This window comes from Eschrichtius robustus, chromosome 11, assembly GCF_028021215.1.
Source record: "Eschrichtius robustus isolate mEscRob2 chromosome 11, mEscRob2.pri, whole genome shotgun sequence".
Taxonomy (NCBI): Eukaryota; Metazoa; Chordata; class Mammalia; order Artiodactyla; family Eschrichtiidae; genus Eschrichtius; species Eschrichtius robustus.
The window spans coordinates 22963569-22984100 of NC_090834.1; the positions used below are offsets into that span (position 1 = coordinate 22963569).

Here is a 20532-nt window from a genome sequence, read left to right on the forward strand (position 1 = left end):
TTTAAGGAAGTAAAAATTTAGTGTGATTACTAACATTTGAGTTTTTGCACTTGATTTTTAAAACAAAATTTAATCCAATTGGTATCTTTTCATGTAGATGAGTTTTAATTATTTACACTTAGCTTTTTCCAGAAAGGTATATCTCTGTGCTTTGGAACCTATCACTTGCTTTTCTAGAACAACTGTATTTCAGTATAAAAGAAACTATACTTGGCTGATCATTTGTTTATAGGTACTTTGCAGTGGGACGATAACTAATTGAAACTGCTGAGATTTTATTTCTTCGGTTTTTAAATGGAATAAGGAGTTATAGTTGTACTGAAAGAGAAGTATGTTTTATTAAAGTAACTTTGCAGGGTTATTCTTCAGAGCACGTTAAAGACACTCCCAAACAATCTGCCACAGTGCCTTATACATGGTAGATGTTTAAAAAATACTTGTTGAATGATGAATGAATGAGCATTGAATTTAAGCTAGTTATCGTCACAGGGACCTACAGGCGAAGTCTTAGATGTCATTTTTTTAAAAGATTCTTAACTGGAAATGTTAACCATTGTATACTAATTGTATTTATTTGTGTCTGGGATGCAGGTGGCGATAAAAATAATAGATAAATCTCAGCTGGATGCAGTGAACCTTGAGAAAATCTACCGAGAAGTACAAATAATGAAAATGTTAGACCACCCTCACATAATCAAACTTTATCAGGTATGACTTAGCTTTACACCTCTCCATGCTTTTCACATTCAATACTCTATTTTACATCATCATTTTTCTCTTTTATGTTAGTTTTTTCAGTCTGTAAAATAACTATATGCTTTTATTCATCTGAATACATCCATTTTTCTATATTTAAATTAAAAATTAGGAAATAAAAAACTACTAGCGGCTTAATTTTAAGTTGTCTCTCAGACTGTAAGTTATTTGCTTACAAAGTTTGTAGCTGTGCGTTTATGATAACATGCTTAAACCTGCTGGGTCTTGGTGGTGGTACCATTAATGAGGATATGGCAGTTCTGCTTACTTAAAAAATATATTGTTTATGTTTTATGAAATACAAAGGCTAAAATAGTATATTACTTAGTGGCATACTTTATAATACCTAGAGCCAAATGTTTATTTTTGGATGGTTCTTTTATCAGAGAAAGTAAATAAGTCATTTTTTTAAAAATTAACTTTATTAAGATACAGTTTTTGTAAAATAAGCTGCACCTCTTTCAAGTGTAAAGCCATGGGGTATTTTTGTTGTTTTTTTAAATTTATTTATTTTATTTATTTTATTTTTGGCTGCGTTGGGTCTTCATTGCTGCGCGTGGGCTTTCTCTAGCTGTGGTGAGCGGGGTCTACTCTTCATTGCGGTGGGCAGGCTTCTCATTGCGGTGGCTTCTCTTGTTGCGGAGCACGGGCTCTAGGTGCACAGGCTTCAGTAGTTGTAGCACACGGGGCTCAGTAGTTGTGGCTTGCAGGCCCTAGAGCGCAGGCTCAGTAGTTGTGGTGCACAGTCTTAGTTGCTCCACGGCATGTGGGATCTTCCCGGACCAGGGCTCGAACCCTTGTCCCCCGCATTGGCGGGCGGATTCTTAACCACTGCGCCACCAGGGAAACCCAAGCCATGTTTTTGTGAAAGGAAAATTTTTCTCAGATTTTTGAAGAGTAATTTATGTTTAAGAATGATAATGTAATACAAAACCCTTTTTTATATTTCTATTCATTAATATTTAGAATTTTTATATTGGAAAACTGTTTTTAAGCTAAAATGTTACAGTACGCTAGTCTATGACTTTGATCTCCAAAGTATGATGTGTGTACCTAGTGGTGTGCTGGGCTCAGCCTGTACTTGCTTGTGAGAGCTGATTGTTAAATTTTCAGAAGTTTTGTGAGCCAGTTAACACCATGTTAGTGTCAATAGCTCAAAATCAGCGATGATAGGAGTATTTTTACACCACAGAAATTGGTTTACAAGTCAGGCTCTTTTTTTTTTTTCCTCAGAGAGCTAGTGCTAGCACACTACTCTGTGCACTCAAATTGGTTAGCACAAGTGTCCCTTGGGGTATAATAAGAAAATATTAGAACTTCTAATTCTGTTTATCTTTTGTATTTATCTTATTTTGTGCCTCTTATAATGTATATATTTATAAAATGGCACAAGTATGTAATTTGTCTCTCTGTGTGTATATATTCATAAATATATATACATATATGTGTATATATACATTTACCTGTATACATACATACATGTATATATTTGCTTAAATAACTTTATCAATAGAGATCTACAATGTAAACCATGTGGAGACCATTGGAGAGCATTACTGTTAGTTGAGAATGAGAGACTATGGTGTGCCACTCAAAACAATTCCTAAAACTGCAGAGGGCCTCTTAGAGCAAAGTTGTATCAGAGTGTTTCTCCCTTTAGGCTTTTTTTTTTTTTTTTCCCTAAAGAGGATACTTATAAGAAACTAGTCACATCCTTAGAAGTCTGATGACCCATAACTCAAACTGAGGTTAAAACTACCATGATTCTTCAACTATACTTCAATTAAAAAACAAAACAAACAAACCAAAAAAACTACCATGATTCACATGATAATTCTGTCTTTATATGAACTCCAATAATCAGTTAAATTAACTTACTGTTGGACTTGTTTAGACCCAAATTGTAGGTAGCTCTTAGTTTTCAGACCTGTTTTAGGAATAGTCCTAAACTTAAATGTTAGAGCAAAATTAGTTTTTAGCCTTTCAGTAGATAGCAGTTAAATATTACATTGTTAGCATGTGCCAGTATGTGTGTTCCTTTCTGAATTTAGAAAAACTGATTTAAATAAAAATGTATAGCAGTGGAGCTATGAAGAAGCTTTTGAACAATGTTTTAAAATAACAGTACTTTGTAAAAATATGAAAGTATAGTAGGAGGACTACCACATTGTGCCAGATTAGCTAGGTTACAGGCCAGATTAACTGAGCTCTATTTTAGAAGCTCTACCATATAACACAGCTAGAAAAGTCAGTGAGGAGGTAAAAAGTTGACCTTCAAAATTCCTGTTACCTATATTAGTATTTTTCAAACTTGAATATGCATTAGAGTCACCTGAAGATTTTGTTAAAATGAGCATTCTTTGTCAGTCGGTCTGGCATGGGCTCTGAGATTTTGCATTTCTAACAGATGCCTGGGCAGTGCTGCTGGTCTGTGGACCACATTTGGAAGATGAAGGGTCTAGATTTTTCACAAAAGTATTAGCATAAGGATATTGTCAGTCTTGTCAACTTCACCAGCTTCTGAATTATTCATAACTTGATACTTTTATTAGTAGTTTTAATTTAGGTAACTCCATGGAATGTTGCAATCTTTTCCTGTGAGACTAATGTGGAATTATTTATCAATAGGTAATGGAGACCAAAAGCATGTTGTACCTTGTGACAGAATATGCCAAAAATGGAGAAATTTTTGGTAAGCACATTTCTTTCCATTTTTTTTTTTTTAATTTGAAAATGTCAGTAAGCTTTATGAATAGAGTATCTTCTATTAATTCTCCTGCTTGTTTAAAGTTGCTAACGTGAATTAGAAATTCTTAAGCATTGGAATATAATAAAATATCCAGTAAGCTAAAAATATGGATTATAATTTAGTCTCTTGTATTTATGATATTAAAGCTATTGCTTAATTCTCTCATCTGTGTTAAAGAGATTGGAGAATCAAAGGGGGAAACTTTCAGTCATATTGCAAAGGAGATTTTCTTTCATTTATCTTCCTTTTTACCTTTCTTTCCAGGGTAAAGATAGTCAGATATTTATTGAGCTTGTACTATGTCTCAGACATTGTACTAGGTGTAGGGGATACAGTGGTGACCTAAATAACAGAGTCCCTGCTATTGTGGATCTTATAGTTTAGTAAGCTGTTAACTTTAGCTGTAAGATCTCTGGGAAGTCACTAAACCTCTCTGGGACTCAGTTCCTTTGTCTCTAATAAAAAAATATTTGATTAATTGGTTTCTGTGATCCATTCTAACCCTTAAAAAAATTATAACTGTTTTATTGGTTCTAGCTTTCATCTATTTTATTTTTACTTTATGGAGCAAGAACACTGTAGGTAGTCTAAATATTTTGTTTTTTAACCTAAGTTTAGTCCGAAATTGTTTTTTAAACAGCCTTATTGAAGAATTCACATACAGTAAATTACACACATTTAATGTGTACAATTTAGTAAGTTTTCACACGCAGATGTGTGAAAGAAACCACCACCACAGAAGTTTCTTTGTGACCCCTTGTAATCTTTCTTGCCCCACCTCACCACCAGGCAAGTACTGATTTGTTTTCTGTCACTATAGATTAGTTTATGTCTTCTACAGTTTTATTATATAAAGATGTTTATATAGTCTGTACCCTTTCTTTGTCTGGCTTCTTTCTCTCAGTATAATTATTTTACGATTCATCCATTTTGTTGCACGTAATAACATGTCGTTTCATTTTACTGTAAGTAGTATCCAATTTTGTAAATATACCCCAAGTTGCTTATCCATTCATGTATGGATACACGTTTGGGTTGGTTTCAGTTTTTGGCTGTTACACATGAATTGCTATGAACATTCATGTACAAGTCTTTAACTTACAGTCTACCTTCAAGTAATATTCACCACTTCACATAGAGTGTAAGAACCTGGCAATAATATACTTCTATTTAACCCTTCCTCGCCTTTATTTCCTTGTCATACATTTTATTTATACCTATTTTATAAAACACAAAATACAGTCTCATTATTTTTGTTTAAAAAGTCAATTATGTTTTAAAGAGATTTCAATATTTTTAAAAATCTTATACATTTACTAGTGGAGTTACCATTGCCACATCTCTGTATGTAGATGCATGTTTTCATCTTCATTCCTTTATGTGGATACATATTTTTATCTGGCATCATTTTTCTTCTGCCGGAAGGACTTTATTTAGCATTTCTTGCAGTGCAGGTCTGTTGGCGATGAAATCTTTCAGCTCTTGTATGTCTAAAATAATCCTTATTTTGTCTATTTTTGAATGATATTCGTACTGGGTATGTAATTCTAGGTTGACTTTTTTCCTTTCAGTGCTTTAAAGATATTGCTCCACTGTCTTCTCATTTGCATTATTTCTGACAAGAAATCTGCCGTCATCTTTTTCCTTTATTCTTCTGTATATAATGTGCCTTTTTTTCCTCTGGCTGCTTTCAGGATTTTCTGTTTACCACTGGTTTTAACAATTTCATTATGATGTGCCTTTGTGTGGTTTTCTTCATGATTCTTATGGTTGGTGTTCGCTGAGCTCCTTGAATCTGTGAATGTTAAGTTTCCATCAAATTCAGAAAATTTCCAGCCATTATTTTTCTGGCCTCTTCGTCAAAGACTCCAATTGCACATATATTAGGCTGTTTGAAATCCTCCCAGTGCTCACTGACTCCAATTTTGAAAATTCCTCTTTCTGTCTGTATTTCATTTTGGATAGTTGCCATTTCTATGTCTTCAAGCTATTTAAATTCTTTAACTATTTGTTTCAACTAAAAGGCTTCTTAACTGAAGTTTTAATAGAATGGTGTGGGCTTTGAAGCCAAAAAGATCTGGTTTGCAATGCTGGCTACACCATATTAATTGTCTTTCAAGAAATCTTTATTGAAAACTGACTCTATGTCCCACACTGTTCTGTGTGGGAAGAGTACCACAATGAAGAAAACAGACGAAAATTCCTTTTCTCAGGAACCTTGCCTTTCAGTGTGGGGAAGAGATACAATAGGCAAAATAAGTAAACTGTATAGTATACTAGATGATGGTACATGCTATAGAAATAAAGCAAGGAAGGGGGCATGTGGAGTGGGAGAGTTGATTGCAGTATGAGATAGAGTGGTCAGGGAAGGCCTCGCTGACATTTGAACAGAGACTAGAAAGCACAGCCATATAGGTATGGGGAAGAGAGGGTGGCCCAAGAAGAGGGAAGAGTAAATGCAAAGGCCCTGAGGCAGCAGTGTGCTTGGTGTGTTCAAGCAACAGCAGGGAGTCCAGTGTAGGTGGAGAGAAGCAAGCAAGAGGGAAGAGCAAGAACTAGCAAGGAGGAATAGTAGAAAGGTCAGACGAGGTCAGAAAAGTAAATGGGAGGCAGGAGTGGGGCAGATTTGGGGGCTTTGTAGACCATGTAAGGACTTTGGCTCTTACCTTGAATAGAATTAGGGAACCATTAGAGAGGTGTTTGAGCAAAGAAGTGATTGTATCTAAGCTAACATTTTAAAAGCATCGCTGGCTGCTGTGTTGAGAATAGATTGTAGTGAGCAAGAATGGAAACAGGAGACCAGGTAGGAGACCAGTAGTCCCAAGTGAGAGATGATTATGGCTCAGGCCAGGGTAGCAGTAGTGTACATGGTGCCAAGTGGTCACTCATGGTATTTGAATGAGTAGAATCAGTAGGATTTCTTGACAGATGGAGACCACCCAAGTAGAGAATATGATTAGGAAAGAGACCAATGTCTGATCCCCGAGGCACTCAAACATTAAAACCTCAGGAAAATAGAAAGAACTAGCAAAGAAGACAGAGAAGAAAACCTAGAGAATGCAGTGTCTTGGAAACCAAGTGAAGAAAGTGTTCTCAGGAGGATAGAGTGAACATCTGTGTCAGATGCTGCTGATAGTCAAGAAACATAAAGAATGACAATTGACCATTGTATCTGGCTCTTGGTAAGAGCAGTTTTGGTGGCGTGAGTGAGCCAAAGCTACATTGACGAGCAGATGAGAGAGGAAAATGGAGAGAGCCAAATAGAAAACTCTTAAAAGGATTCCCACTTCAGAAAGGGAGAAAAAAAAATGGGAAGGTAGTTGAGGTCAAGGGAAGGATTTTTAAGGCTTTATTCATTGGAATATTTTTTAAAGCTTCAGGCTGTAGTTTTATGAGTAAACTAGATAGAAATGGCTATTATGTGTTAGATGTCATTTCTATGAAAATGGAATATTCTAAGTTGCTACTTCTTGCTAAGACCATTGATGATAAAGGTTTGGATCACATTGTTTTATATAAATTGAAGCATAATTTGGGGATTTTTTATGTAAAACAGCTAGAGTAAATATGGAAGATAAGACAGAGTAAACTGTAGATTCAAGTAGTTGCAGGCAAAGCCAGCAAGTTTCTCACGTGGAGCCCATGAAGACAGTAAAATAGAAGTGGAAAGATGCAGTCCACGGAACATTAATCAAGTAATGAAAAATATGTATAACGTTTTAAGTGAATTCTGAGCCAAAATGTTTTCAGTCTGTTTTAGATGAAACAGAACCACAGAAACAATATTCAACTATGTATTAAGAACTATATATTAAGATTTAATGTTCATGTTTATAATGTTGGAATTACTCTTTACAAATATACCTTTAGTGCCTCCTCTGTGCGGGAGGGCATTGTGTTCCTTTTTTTTTTTCCTAGTTTTGTATTCAGGTGGCCAGCAAGTCATACATACCCTGTGTTCTTGAAAAATAACTTGAAATTAAACCCTTCTGTTTCCACAGTCATCACCCTTATCTAGGCTTTCATCCCCTCATGTCTCAATTATGAAGACCTCATGTTTTACCACGCCCTATTTCTTTTCCAGTCAAGTAGATTTCTGATATATTTCCTGTTTAATCTTCCCCAACTATTATTTTTATTATATTACTACTATGTTCATTAACCTTTACTTACCTTCCTATTATTTATTGGATAAAATTCAGACTCTTCAGTCTGCAAATAGGATAACTCCACTAAGTAAATGGATGTGCCCAACTATTCCTTACATAGGTCTACAGATTATCCTTAGGTAAGGACAACCAAATTGCCTCAGTTAATAATCAGTCTCCCTCCCTTCCTTCCTTCCTTCCTTCCTTCCTTTCTCCCTTCCTTCCTTTCTTCCTTCCTCCCTCCCTCCCTCCCTCCCTTCCCTCCCTTCTTCCCTCCCTTCTTCCCTCCCTTCTTCCCTCCCTCCGTTTGTTTCTTTCTTTCTTTCCGTTTTTCTTGGTCTGTATCTTTCTATCTTACAAGTTTTTATTTTTACAAAAGTTAAACATGTACTAAGGTAAGAAGTCAAATAATTCTGCAAGATTTGTTACCAAAAAATCCCTGTTTCCCATCCTCTTCCCCACCCCCATTTCCCTTTCTCAGAGTCAACCACTTGTACTTCTTTCAGCTGATTAATTTAGATTTACCTCCATTTTCCTAAGTAATATGCTTATATTGCAGCTTCTGGCTTTTTCTGTTTAAGGCACAATCTTTTGATAGCTTTTGAATTCTTTCCCTACTGCTGTAAGTAAGAAGCATATGTTAGAGGGGTGTGTAGGAGCAGTTGTGGAAGACCTTGAGTGTTTGGATAAAGGCTTAGGATTATTTGTCAGAGTGGGCATCTGTGAGCCAGAAGATGGTGAAGAGCCAAAAGGCGATGATATGTGTAAGGACTTTTTTAGGAAGATAAGTCCAGCAGGGGTGTGTAGTCTGAATTAGAGGAGAGGAAGGAGGCTATTTAGGGGACTTTTTATTGTCTAGAGGTAAGAGGCTGAATGCCTAGATTACGATGTTAGTTGTTAGATTCATGAGAAAAGATTTTAGGCAAAAGGCATTTCCAGAATAACAACAAGCCATATTTATTGAGTACTCCCTTTTTGTTGGGTACTATTTAAAATACTTTACATAATTTATTTATTGAAACCTCACAAAAACTTTGTAAGATAGGCACTGAAAGATTCAGTAATTTGTCCGAAGTCACACAGCAAATAAGTGGGAGAGTTTGAATTTGAACCATGCAATTCCAGAGCCTGTACATTAATAATTACTATCTGCCATCTCTCAAGAGTTCTTATTGACTGTCAAGAGGAAAACATCGAGAGTTAGGATTTAAAGTAAATGTGATTGAAGAATATTTGTGATGTGGTTGACAGCAATAGAGAGGCCTCGTTCCCAACTAAAAAATTACAAATTAGATTTTAGATGTGCTGTCGGAAATAACATCAGGACATTTAGTTTGATGTGAGCTGTTGGCAGTTTAAGATAGAAACAAATAACCTTCAAAAGAGAACTTAAATTCAACACTAACAAGACAAACAACCCAATTTAACAATGTGCAAAAGACTGGAACCAAACACTCACAAAAGAAGATATATAAATGGCCAATAAGCACATGAAAAATTACTAAATGTTATTAGTCATCAGAGAAATGCAAATTAAAAACTACAATGAGGTAACATTACATATCAACTAGAATGGTTAAAATTTAAAAGATTATATGAAATGTTAGGAGGATATAAAGCAGCTAGTATTCTCCTTCATTGCTGGTGGGAGTGTAACATGGTGCAGCCACTTGGGAGAGCTATTTTTCAGTTTTTTACAAAGTTAAGCATATATCTATCCTGTTACTGAGCTATTCAGTTCCCAGGTATTTACTCAAGAAAAATGAAAACAAATATTCATAAAATGACTTGTACAAGAATATTTATAGCAACCTTTTTCACAGGAAGGAACAACCCAAATGTCCATCTGCAGGAAAATGTATCCAAAACAAATCGTGGTATAGCACAAATTGTGGTATAGCAATACAGCAATACAGGAAGATGACACAGCAATAAAAAGGAATGAACTACTTATACATGCAGCAACATAAACAAGTTGCTAAAACAGGCAACGATAATAATGTTACAAGGGGCTTTCCCAGTGGTGCAATGGTTGAGAATACGCCTGCCAACGCAGGGGACAGGGGTTCAAGCCCTGGTCCGGGAAGATCCCACATGCCACGGAGCAACTAAGCCCATGCGCCACAACTACTGAGCCTGCACTCTAGAGCCCACGAGCCATAACTACTGAGCCCGCATGCCACACTGCTGAAGCCTGTGCACCTAGAGCCTGTGCTCCGCACCGAGAGAAGCTACCGCAATGAGAAGCCCGTGCACCGCAGCGAAGAGTAGCCCCCATTCGCCACAACTAGAGAAAGCCCGCACGCAGCAACGAAGACCCAATGCAGCCAAAAATAAAAATAAATAAATAAGTAAAAAAATAATAATAATGTTACAAGAAGCTGAAAAGTGGTTGTCTCTTTTCACTCTTTCCGAGGAGAAGGGAAAATTGACTGCAAAGGGATAAGAGGGGACTATCTTGAGTGATGGAACTGTTTATTTTTGTTTTGAGTAGTGGTTATACAGAGTATGCCATTATCAGAACTCATCTAAGTAACCACCTAAGAACTTGCATTTTATTGTGTGTAATTTATACCTCAGTAAATCCTTTTCTCTCAAAAAAGGGGAGTTTAGTAATAGAGGTATAGATTTGACAATTATCTGTGTAGAAGTATGAGTGAAGCTATAATTAATAATGAGACCTCAGAGAGAAGGCAGCTAAGAAGTGAGTTTTGATTATGCCTTCATTTAGGAGGCAGGTGGGTAAAGTGGAATTGGTAAAGTAGAAGAATATCTTGGGAAGTAAGGATAGTTTCTGTCCTGATTAGACAAGCGAGGGTTTAGAACGAAAAGGGGTGTGTTTTGTCATTAAGAGATCATCAATGCTTTGAAGAGAGTACTTTTCAATAAATTGGGAGGTAAAGCCAAATGTCAAGAAGTTATGTACATATGGATGGTGAGAAAAGGGAGAAAGGTATTATAAAATTATTTTGAGGTTTTTAAGGTAGAAAGAGGGAGAGAAGGAAAGAATTGAGGGATAATTGGGGTATATAGAATTCAGTATTGTATCATGCTTTTTTTGTGGTGTTGGTCTTAGTGTTTGAAGAAACTAGAAAAGAAAAGAATATAGGCAGGAAAGAAGACACAGTTGGTGAAACAAGGGTAAACAAGAGACAGTGAGATCAAGAGCACAGAGGGAATGGTTAGCTTAGAGGAGAGGAATTCCTTCTTCTCTGAGAAAGTGTGCATGGGTGCAGTTACAGTGAGAGTTAGAGCTTGTGCTGAGGATATGGCTACAGAGGTACTTCGGGGGAAATAGAAGGAAGATGAATTTGTTAATATAGAATAGATTTAATTCATTCTGTAATGTAGCACATGAGACATCAGGGAAAGAGCAATACATTAGACACTGTAGTATGGGGAAAGGTTTAGAGCAGCTGGCAGTGTTCATATGACAGTCAAGGGATGAATAAAAGCATCAATGATTAGCTATGTGGGAGGGAGTTCATGGTAGACTCATAGTCAGCAGTGCTTTCCAACCCAGGAGGGGAAAGAGTAGACAATATGAATGACCCAGGTCGGAGAATGGAATGGTACAGGACAAATGCATGTAGGACTCGAGCAGTGTTGAAGTGGCTGACCATGAGATCCAAGTTGAGGAGGGAGATAAGTGAAACAGCAAAGGGGTCTCATGAGCTGAGAACAGAACAGTGGAGCGACTGAAGGTTAAGAAGAGGGTGAAGTACTTTTGGAAAAAACATTCATATACAAAAAATAAAAACTCTAACCTTGAGCCTGTACATAACTTCCCAGCAGCTTGCCACTTTCAAGTTCTCTTCTGCTCCTGGCACTGATTGCCCTAACTGCGCCCTGCTAATTCAGGAAAGGCCGTAGGTCTTTGCACTCTCCTCATCTGTTCCTTCTTCGCATAGAGAGAGGTTTCCTGTGCCATCTGGTTTTCTTGCTTCATCTGACTAGGTTTAGGCCAAAAAAGTGATTTTGGTGGCATGCTGAGAATGCATCTACAATGCATGATTCATGCATTATGAGGCTATGGTGATTATGCCCTTTATTTTTGTTTGGTTAATTAGATTGCACCTCATTCCATAAATGGCTGAAGTAGCTTTAAGTGAAAATAATACAAAAACAATAATTGTAAAATATAAACAAGAATAAAGAACTGAATCAGAAAACACATGTAAGAGTAGAAAACAACCATGGGAGGTAGGGGAAGTGAACACAAATATGCAAGCAGTAAGGGCCTAAGCGCTTCAGGTTTGGCTCTAAGCTTTCTGGCTGTCAAATGAAAAGAAGATACAGTCATTTACAGAATTTTATCTAAAAGAAAGAAAGGTACAGATTCTTCAAAGAAAGGAAAACTTTTCTTGGTAGTAAATTCTAGAATAAATTTTTCCTTTGGGGTTACTTATGAGAGGTACTAAGTAAGCCATATTTTTAAAACAAAAATCCAATTAGAACTGTTAAAACTTTTCAGAGGCTTCATTGTTTTTGGAATAAAGTCCAGGAATCGTAACAATGCCAACAAGGATGATTGCACTGTACACACCTGAGCCTTAAAAGCAATAACAATAAAGACCATCATTCCTTGAACATTTGTGCTAGGCATTGTGCTAAGCCCTATACATTTACTGTGCCGCTTCGTCCTCTCAAAAATCTTATAAGATAGGGACTAGTAATATCTCCATATTACAATAGTGGAAACTGAGGAACAGGTTAAACCATTTGCTCAGGTCGCAGAGCACGCAAGCAAATAAGCGACTTAAGCAAGGCTTGAAGCCGTAGTCTGTCTTCAGAGCCTAAGCTGTGAATGACTCCACTATACTAACTGGTTATATGCCTTCTTAAAGTTTTTTGAACTTAACAAGCTTCTTCTGTCATTCACATCACACATTACTCTTTCTTCTGCCGGAAGGTTTCTCTGCCCTCCCCTATCCCCTTAAGCATGTCAATTAATTGAATCTTGAAGGATATAATTGATTTAATCATAATTAATTAAATTATCATTAAAACTAAAGACAGGCAAAGCATGTAACAGTTTTGTCCACGATGGTGTATACAACTAACTGTTCTTCTTTTTTTTTTTTTTTTTTTAAAGTAATAAGAAGCTTCTTTCTTTATTCCAAGTATTCTCTTTTAAATTCCCCAAAAGTTAAAAATTAAAAAAACCAAATCTAGGTACTTTTTAAAAAAAACTTTAAAACAACTTGTGCTATAGAGTCTTTTTTTTTTTTTTTTTTTCGCACACACACACTGTATTTTATTTTTACAAGAGATAAATAGACTGACACCAAGCATTGTACATGGATGACCACAACAAAAGCAACAATGATTGCAATTACCAAACATGAAACACACTCATACTATGTCATAATATTGACATTCAGTCCAGTAATCCTCCACTGTAACAGCTCCTTTACTTTGCAGTGAAAATTGATTTGTATATTCTTTGCCTCTGAGTCCTTGTGGGATTTTTTTTTTTTTTAATTCAGACAGAAAGTCACAAAAATTATACTCATCCTCATCAGTTCACTCAGTCCCATGTAATTAATTTTTTTTTTTTCATCTTGATCTTTTGTTAGCACTTTTATGAGTTCATCAGTTTTTCATTAGAGTTCTGAAAATGCTTATTCATTCAGTTCAGCAGTACAGTCAGTTACCAGAAACCTGTACTTGTCAGAGTCTTTTCCATGAATTTCTTGAAGATGAAACCCTTTTATAGGAACATATTTGCAAAATCATCAGAGTACACCCAGAACTCTCTGTAAATGACAAAAGACTTAAAAATGACCACGGTTAAAGATTTGATGAAAGTTCATAATAATGCAGTTGACAAGAAAATTAGTTATTTCTGAGATATACATTTTAAAGTAATAACTAGGATTATTACTTATAACATTATACCAGAACATATAAGATTTTTAGAAATTTCATGTAATGTCTGAAACATTTATATTAACATATTTCCATACATATTTCCATACAAATACAAATATAAGATTTTTAGAAATTTCATGTAATGTCTGAAACATTTATATTAACATATTTCCATACATATTTCCATACAAATACAAATATAAGATTTTTAGAAATTTCATGTAATGTCTGAAACATTTATATTAACATATTTCCATACAAATAACCCAATGAAAGTTTAGTATTAGTTGTTTTGTTTGTTTTTTTATACTGCAGGTTCTTATTAGGCATCAATTTTATACACATCAGTGTATACATGTCAATCCCAATCACCCAATTCAGCACACCACCATCCCCACCTCACCGCAGTTTTCCCCCCTTGGTGTCCATATGTCCATTCTCTACATCTGTGTCTCAACTTCTGCCCTGCAAACTGGCTCATCTGTACCATTTTTCTAGGTTCCACATACATGCATTAATATACGATATTTGTTTTTCTCTTTCTGACTTACTTCACTCTGTATGACAGTCTCTAGATCCATCCACGTCTCAACAAATGACTCAATTTCGTTCCTTTTTATGGCTGAGTAATATTCCATTGTATATATGTACCCCAACTTCTTTATCCATTCGTCAGCTGATGGGCATTTAGGTTGCTTCCATGACCTGGCTATTGTAAATAGTGCTGCAATGAACATTCGGGTGCATGTGTCTTTTTGAATTACGGTTTTCTCTGGGTATATGCCCAGTAGTGGGATTGCTGGGTCATATGGTAATTCTATTTTTAGTTTTTTAAGGAACCTCCATTAACTGTTCTTCTTGATAGAGCTTCTTGAGTTGCTTTGGTCCCATATTCCTTCCTTATCTTTAATGGAAGTAGGAAGCAATTAAGCCCCTGTCTTCAGTACTTTGGAAACTGGCTAGTGGACTTACCAAATCTAATGACCAAACCTAATCTAATGACCACAAAACCCATAACTATTCAGATCTTCATTTTGATTCTCAAAATAGAACGCATGAATTTCTGATTCCAAATCTGTGCTCTTGTTGATCTGGAGCCCTAGAACGCTCTTTGTGTTCTACATATTCAAGTCTTGGCCTTTTTAAAAAATTTTTATGTATTTATTTATTTTTGGCTGTGTTGGGTCTTCGTCTCTGTGCGAGGGCCTTCTCTAGTTGCGGCAAGCGGGGGCCACTCCTCATCGCGGTGTGCGGGCCTCCCACTATCGCGGCCTCTCCTGCTGCAGAGCACAGGCTCCAGACGCGCAGGCTCAGTAATTGTGGCTCACAGGCCCAGTCGCTCCATGGCACGTGGGATCCTCCCAGACCAGGGCCCGAACCCATGTCCCTCGCACCGGCAGGCAGACCCCCCAACCACTGCGCCACCAGTGAAGCCCAAGTCTTGCCTTTTTTAAAGGCCTAGTTGAAGTTCCATCTCTTCAGTAAAGTCTTTCTCAATGAATTCTATCCACATTGATTTCCTCTTTTGAAAGCATTTAATTCTCTTTCCTGCACAACTCACTTTAGAATTTGTTTACATACTGCCTTTCATTGTTATTTAAGGTCTTCTTGTGTATCTTTTTTTTTTTAACTTTTTTTTGGGTTTATTTTTATTTTATTTTATTTTATTTATGGCTGTGTTGGGTCTTCGTTTTTGTGCGAGGGCTTTCTCTAGTTGCGGCAAGCGGGGGCCACTCTTCATCGCGGTGCGCGGGCCTCTCACTGTCGTGGCCTCTCTTGTTGCAGAGCACAGGCTCCAGACGCGCAGGCTCAGTAAATTGTGGCTCACGGGCCTAGTTGCTCCGCGGCATGTGGGATCTTCCCAGACCAGGGCTCGAACCCGTGTCCCCTGCATTGGCAGGCAGATTCTCAACTACTGCGCCACCAGGGAAGCCCCTTGTGTATCTTTTTATCTCTACTAGATTGTAAGCTTCTGCTGAGGACTTAGCACAATACACAGCATTTTATAAACACTTGTTGAATGAATGGTGTAATAGTCTACTTTGGCCTTATACACCCTGTTTACTCGGTGAAGACAACAGGAGAACACTGCCAGGTGAAGTAGTCTGAAGGTACTTCTTTGTTCAGATTTTGAAAGGAGTTTTCTGTCGGACTACTCTTCAGGAGATAAACATGAATGAGGAAATACTAACTGAATCAAGGGAGAAAATTGGCTTCCTCTAGTGTACTGAGCAGTTTTTGAGTACTTACTGGTAGTTACCACCCTACAGTTATATTCTTTCTTCCAACTCCCACGCCTCCCTAAAATAACCTTTTTGGAGTATAATGATAAATAAGAGCATATACATTTAATCTGAGTAATTTTTGTTTTCCATTTCTTATATAGCAGTTGGTGCTCATCTCTGAAGGATATTACTTTCTTAATCTAGCAGCATGGAGTTTGTAATGGCAAATGAATTTGCTAAAAAGAGCCTAGAGTTAGTCATAAATATAAGGTTTTGACTCAAATTTTCCTTTGGAATCAAAGGTGTGATTAATGAAAGTTATTCAAGATTCCTACATTCTTTAGAGCTCTTTCTCATGTTTGTCCATGTGGTCACACACAGAAAATGGTGCAAAATCTTAGGGTGGTCACCTTGTCAGACCGTTTCGGCACTGTTCAAACAATTAAACCGGCAGTCAGCAGATTCCGGCCTGGTAATTAAATTACCCAAGGCCTTTGTTTTCAGATTTCTGCTCCTTGATATTCTGTGTCTTTCCAGGCCAAGCATGTGCCTGAGGTTTATTGATTCATTTCCTGTCTTTCCCTTTCAGTGGTAACATATTAGGATGCTGGCTCTGGTGACTGAAAAAGGGCTTTGTTTTAGCCAAAATACCTTTAGACACTTGGTTACTCAGAGAGACTAAGTGACAATTTTTGCGGCCTTTAGTTACTATCTTAACAGCATAAAGGTAATGTTAGAAAAGTTGTTCATTTGCCTTTCATTATGAGTTTAAATAAACTTTGAGGGTTTTACTCACTTTATAACACCAGTATGACTCTAACTTAAGTTTTAATTCTTTGGGTTTTAAAATTATTAACCAGGGTTCCAGGTGCGGTAGTGCTTAAATCTGTCCTCACTTCTCCAATTTCTTCCATCAGTGCTTTACTTTTGACCTTCATCATTTCTCACTTTAATTACTTCAGCAGCCTAAGGTCTCTTTGGCTCCAGATCTGTCCCTCTTCTAATCCATCTTCCATGTTGCTGTCAAAATGATCTTTCTACAGTGCAGATCTGATCCTTGTCAGTTTTCTGCTTAAAATATTTCTATTGTTCCTCATTGCCTTTAGTGTATAAAATCAGGATTTCATATAGAATTGATGTAATAATGTAGCCCCTATCTACCTTCCCAATCACATCCCCCTCACACGTTTTATGAGCTTAATTAACTGAACATAATCTATTGTGCAGATGTATCGGCGAATGTTGCTTTCACGTGCCTGAGGATGGTAGATGTCAATGTAGAAAGATATTAAATTGGTGTATACTTCAGAAGGGGTATGCAAATGTTGAGTTCACACAGATAAAATTAGCCTGTCCTTGGATGTAAAATTTAGGATATTTCCTTTTGAATTTGTATTAGACACTTGTAACAGTTACTTTATCTAATTGGATTACTTGTAAATTTTTCTAGTTAACTTTTAGGGACTGCTAACTGCATGAAAGAGCCACCATGATTCATGATCCAAAAAGTTGCTGTTGGTCTCCCCTCATCTTTTTAAAATTCGGTCAGACATTAAAAGAAAAATCCCAAGTGAGGTCTGTGTGCCAGTCCTAGATCTGACCTGTAATATAAACATCGTGGGGTGAGCCATATAACATTTCTGAACCTCAGTGTCTTCTAGTAATGAGGGAATTGTGTCAGTTTATTCAGTACTATGTGTTTGATACTATGCCTAGTGTGGGGGATTGAAAAGAAAAAAAAGAAATAAGTGACTTGACTACTGTACTAGAAGAGTTCATGGTCAGTTTTCTAGGTCTAAAGAGCTGATGTCTACAAATCTTAGGAAACAGTTTTCTGAACATTTGATGAATGAAATGGATTTGTCAGAAATTATTAAATAAATCGTTTTTAAGCTTCACATGTTTGGAAATATAAGCATAACAGGCCTTAATTGAATAGACAAGTTTCTGAAAAGCAGTCCAGTTTTCCTGTTAACTTCTGTATTAATTTCAGCTATCTCCTGCTGATTATTGGCAGCTTGCCTTTAGTTATGGTTCAAAGCTGACATTCTGTTCTGTGAGCAGTGAGCTTCTCCCATGTCTGGCAGCTGTAGCTGCAGCTAGGCTACAGTGAAGGGAGAGGAAGAAGCATCAGCTATTCTGCTCTTGGCCATAACCATACCCAGCCAAATTCTATTAATGTGAGGCTTTTGGCAGTCTGTGTTTTCTGTGTCTTTAAGCATGAATTTCTATTACATGAATCATTGTATTTAGGAATTTCAGTAAGGTTGAATTAATTCAGAGAAAGCTATTTCTTTGTTTGTGAAAGGGGAGAACCAGCAGGAGAATTTATCTGCTGATTTAAGGTGGTAAGAGAGATAGATTTCCTACGTAGGGTAAATGGGGAAACCATAGTCCGCATAGGGAATGATCTTTTCTTCCCCTTCTGGAGAATATTCTTCTTTCAGAAAAAGGTCTCTGAAAGAGACCACTGAGACCTTATATTTCTGAAAATGCCTGCATTTTATCCTCATACATGAATAGATAGTCTGATCATGCTATTGCTCCATGTCTACTTTTGAAATTTTATTTTTTTATTTCTGTCACAGCAATACATTGTTTAGAGAGGGTCTGTTGTCTGTCAGACACAGTTCTAGGTGCTCAGAACACATCAATGAACATATAGCCCTTTCCCTCTTAGACCTTATATTTTAGTGAGAGTGTTTTAGGTTGGGCAGATTAAAAGAAAATGTACTATGTCACTGTTTCAGAGACGGTAAGAAGGATAGGAAAACCAGGATGGGGATGAAGATTTGTTCCTTTATAAAAGGTGGTCAAGGAAAGCCTCTCTGATACATTATTTGAGCAGAAACCTGAAGAAAGGGTGTATAGGAGTAAATTTTTTTGAAACCTTACATGCCTTGAGATCTTGCATGTCATCCATAATATTTAATAGTTTGTCTTGGAATAGAATTTTAAGTTGGAAATACTTTCCCTTCAGAGTAATGAGGACATTGTCCCATTATCTTGTAGTTTCCAGGATTGCTTTTGAAAAGCTTTGAGTGATCCAGTTCCTGATGCTTTGTTGAGAATTACTGTTTTTTGTCTGTGAGTTTGTACGATCTTCTCTTTGTCCCCAGTCTTCTGAAATTCCACAATGATACACCTTAGCGTAGGTCTGTTTTGCTTCACAGCGTTGGGCTATTGGTGGGCCCTTTTAATCTGGAAACTCATATACTTTGGTTCTAGGAAATTGCCTTGAATTACTTAGTTGATGGTTTCCTTCCCTAATTTTCTTTTTCTTCTCTCTCATGAATGCCTATTATTCAGATATTGACCCTCCTGGACTGGCCCTTGAATTTTCTTTTCTTTTTTATTCTCCTGTTATCCATGTTTTTGTCTTTCAGCTCTGCTTTCTGGGGGATTTTATAAAAGTTTTCTTCCAACTTTTCTTCTGCTATCATATTTTTAATATCTGTAAGTTTATTTCTTTCCCTGATTGTTCCTTTAAAAGGAACACCTGTTTCTTATTTGATGATTTTACAATTTCTTAGCTCTCTGAGAACAGCAACAATTTTGCTGTATTTTCTTCTCCTTTTTTCCTCCAATTTGAGTTTTTTCTGTTGTTGTGTATGTTTTGGTTTATGTATTTTATGTTAGGAGGTTTTTTTAGATGATTACTAGACGTATTTGGTTGTCAATTCCTGGCAAGAACGAGGAACTAAGAAGCTGACTGGAAACTAAGCCAGTGGATGGGATTTGTCAGCTATGAGTTTAACTGTAAGAGTGATCTGACTGTGTTCTTTTATTAGAGATACCCAGTGTTTGTATATTCACTCTTGAGTTGACAAGAAAATTCTTCCAGTCTTCTACCCAGAGGGTAAAAGCTTGGTTACCTCATGGGTAAGGAAGACTGAGGCATGTCAGTATCCAGTATGCATATGTTTATGTAATCCTCTTGTTTTCAGTGGTATCCCTGTCCTCAGCTGTGCCTAGGATCCTTAGTTTAGGAACCCTCTGTTTTAGTCTCTCAAGAGACTAAGCCTCCAGGTTTCTACTGGAGTAGAAGTCAGGGCACACACCCAATTATGTAGAATGAGGGATGAGATTTGGGGATTGAATTGCTTCTTAAAACGTCTTCAACTGATCACCCTTAGTTTAGCTTCACTCACACCAACTTTCAGAGTTCCTTGTGCCATCAGTTCCTGAGTTTTGGGGGAATTCTTCTGGGTCAGTTATACTGATTCAAGGTATTTTCCATTGCTGAGGCTTCAGGTTTCTCAAGTCAACTGAGGTTTGTATTTCAACACTTAGGCTTTTTGTTTCCAAGTTCTACAATTGGTTCTTTTTCCCATTTCCTATTTTTTTTTCTTAGATGTGATTTATTCTCTTATGTCTGGGAAGATAGTAAACATATATACTTATCTCTAGATGTTCCTTTTTTTCTCATCACTGTGTTTTCCTTTAAATACTTGAACATAATTAAAATAACCCTTTTGTTGTTATTGTTTGATAATTCCATCATTTATATCATATCTGGGTCTGTTTCTATTGTCTGTTTTTCTCCTGGCTATAGGTTACATTTTCCTGCTTTTTGTTATGTCTAGTGCTTTTTTTTATTGGATGCCAGACATTGTGAACCTTACATTGTCAAGTCTTTGGATTTTGCCATCTTTTCTTAAAGAGTGTTGAGATTTGATAGGCAGTTAAGTTACTTATAGTTCTTTTTGATCCTTTCAGGTTGTGTTAGGATGGGTGTTAAAGTATAACCTTTACGCTAGAAACAATTTAGCCTCACTAC

The 20532-nt window shown here is 36.7% G+C and overlaps 1 protein-coding gene across 3 annotated transcripts in view; it reads left to right on the forward strand.

Moving 5' to 3' along the window:
• The window catches only part of SIK2 (salt inducible kinase 2), a 137357-nt gene that overhangs the window by 11012 nt on the left and 105813 nt on the right, over positions 1-20532 (forward strand). For all 3 annotated transcript variants that reach the window (XM_068556583.1, XM_068556584.1, XM_068556585.1), the window contains exons 2-3: positions 592-708; positions 3385-3448. In XM_068556583.1, coding sequence (XP_068412684.1) covers positions 592-708; positions 3385-3448 — 181 coding nt within the window. The remainder of the gene's footprint in view (positions 1-591; positions 709-3384; positions 3449-20532) is intronic.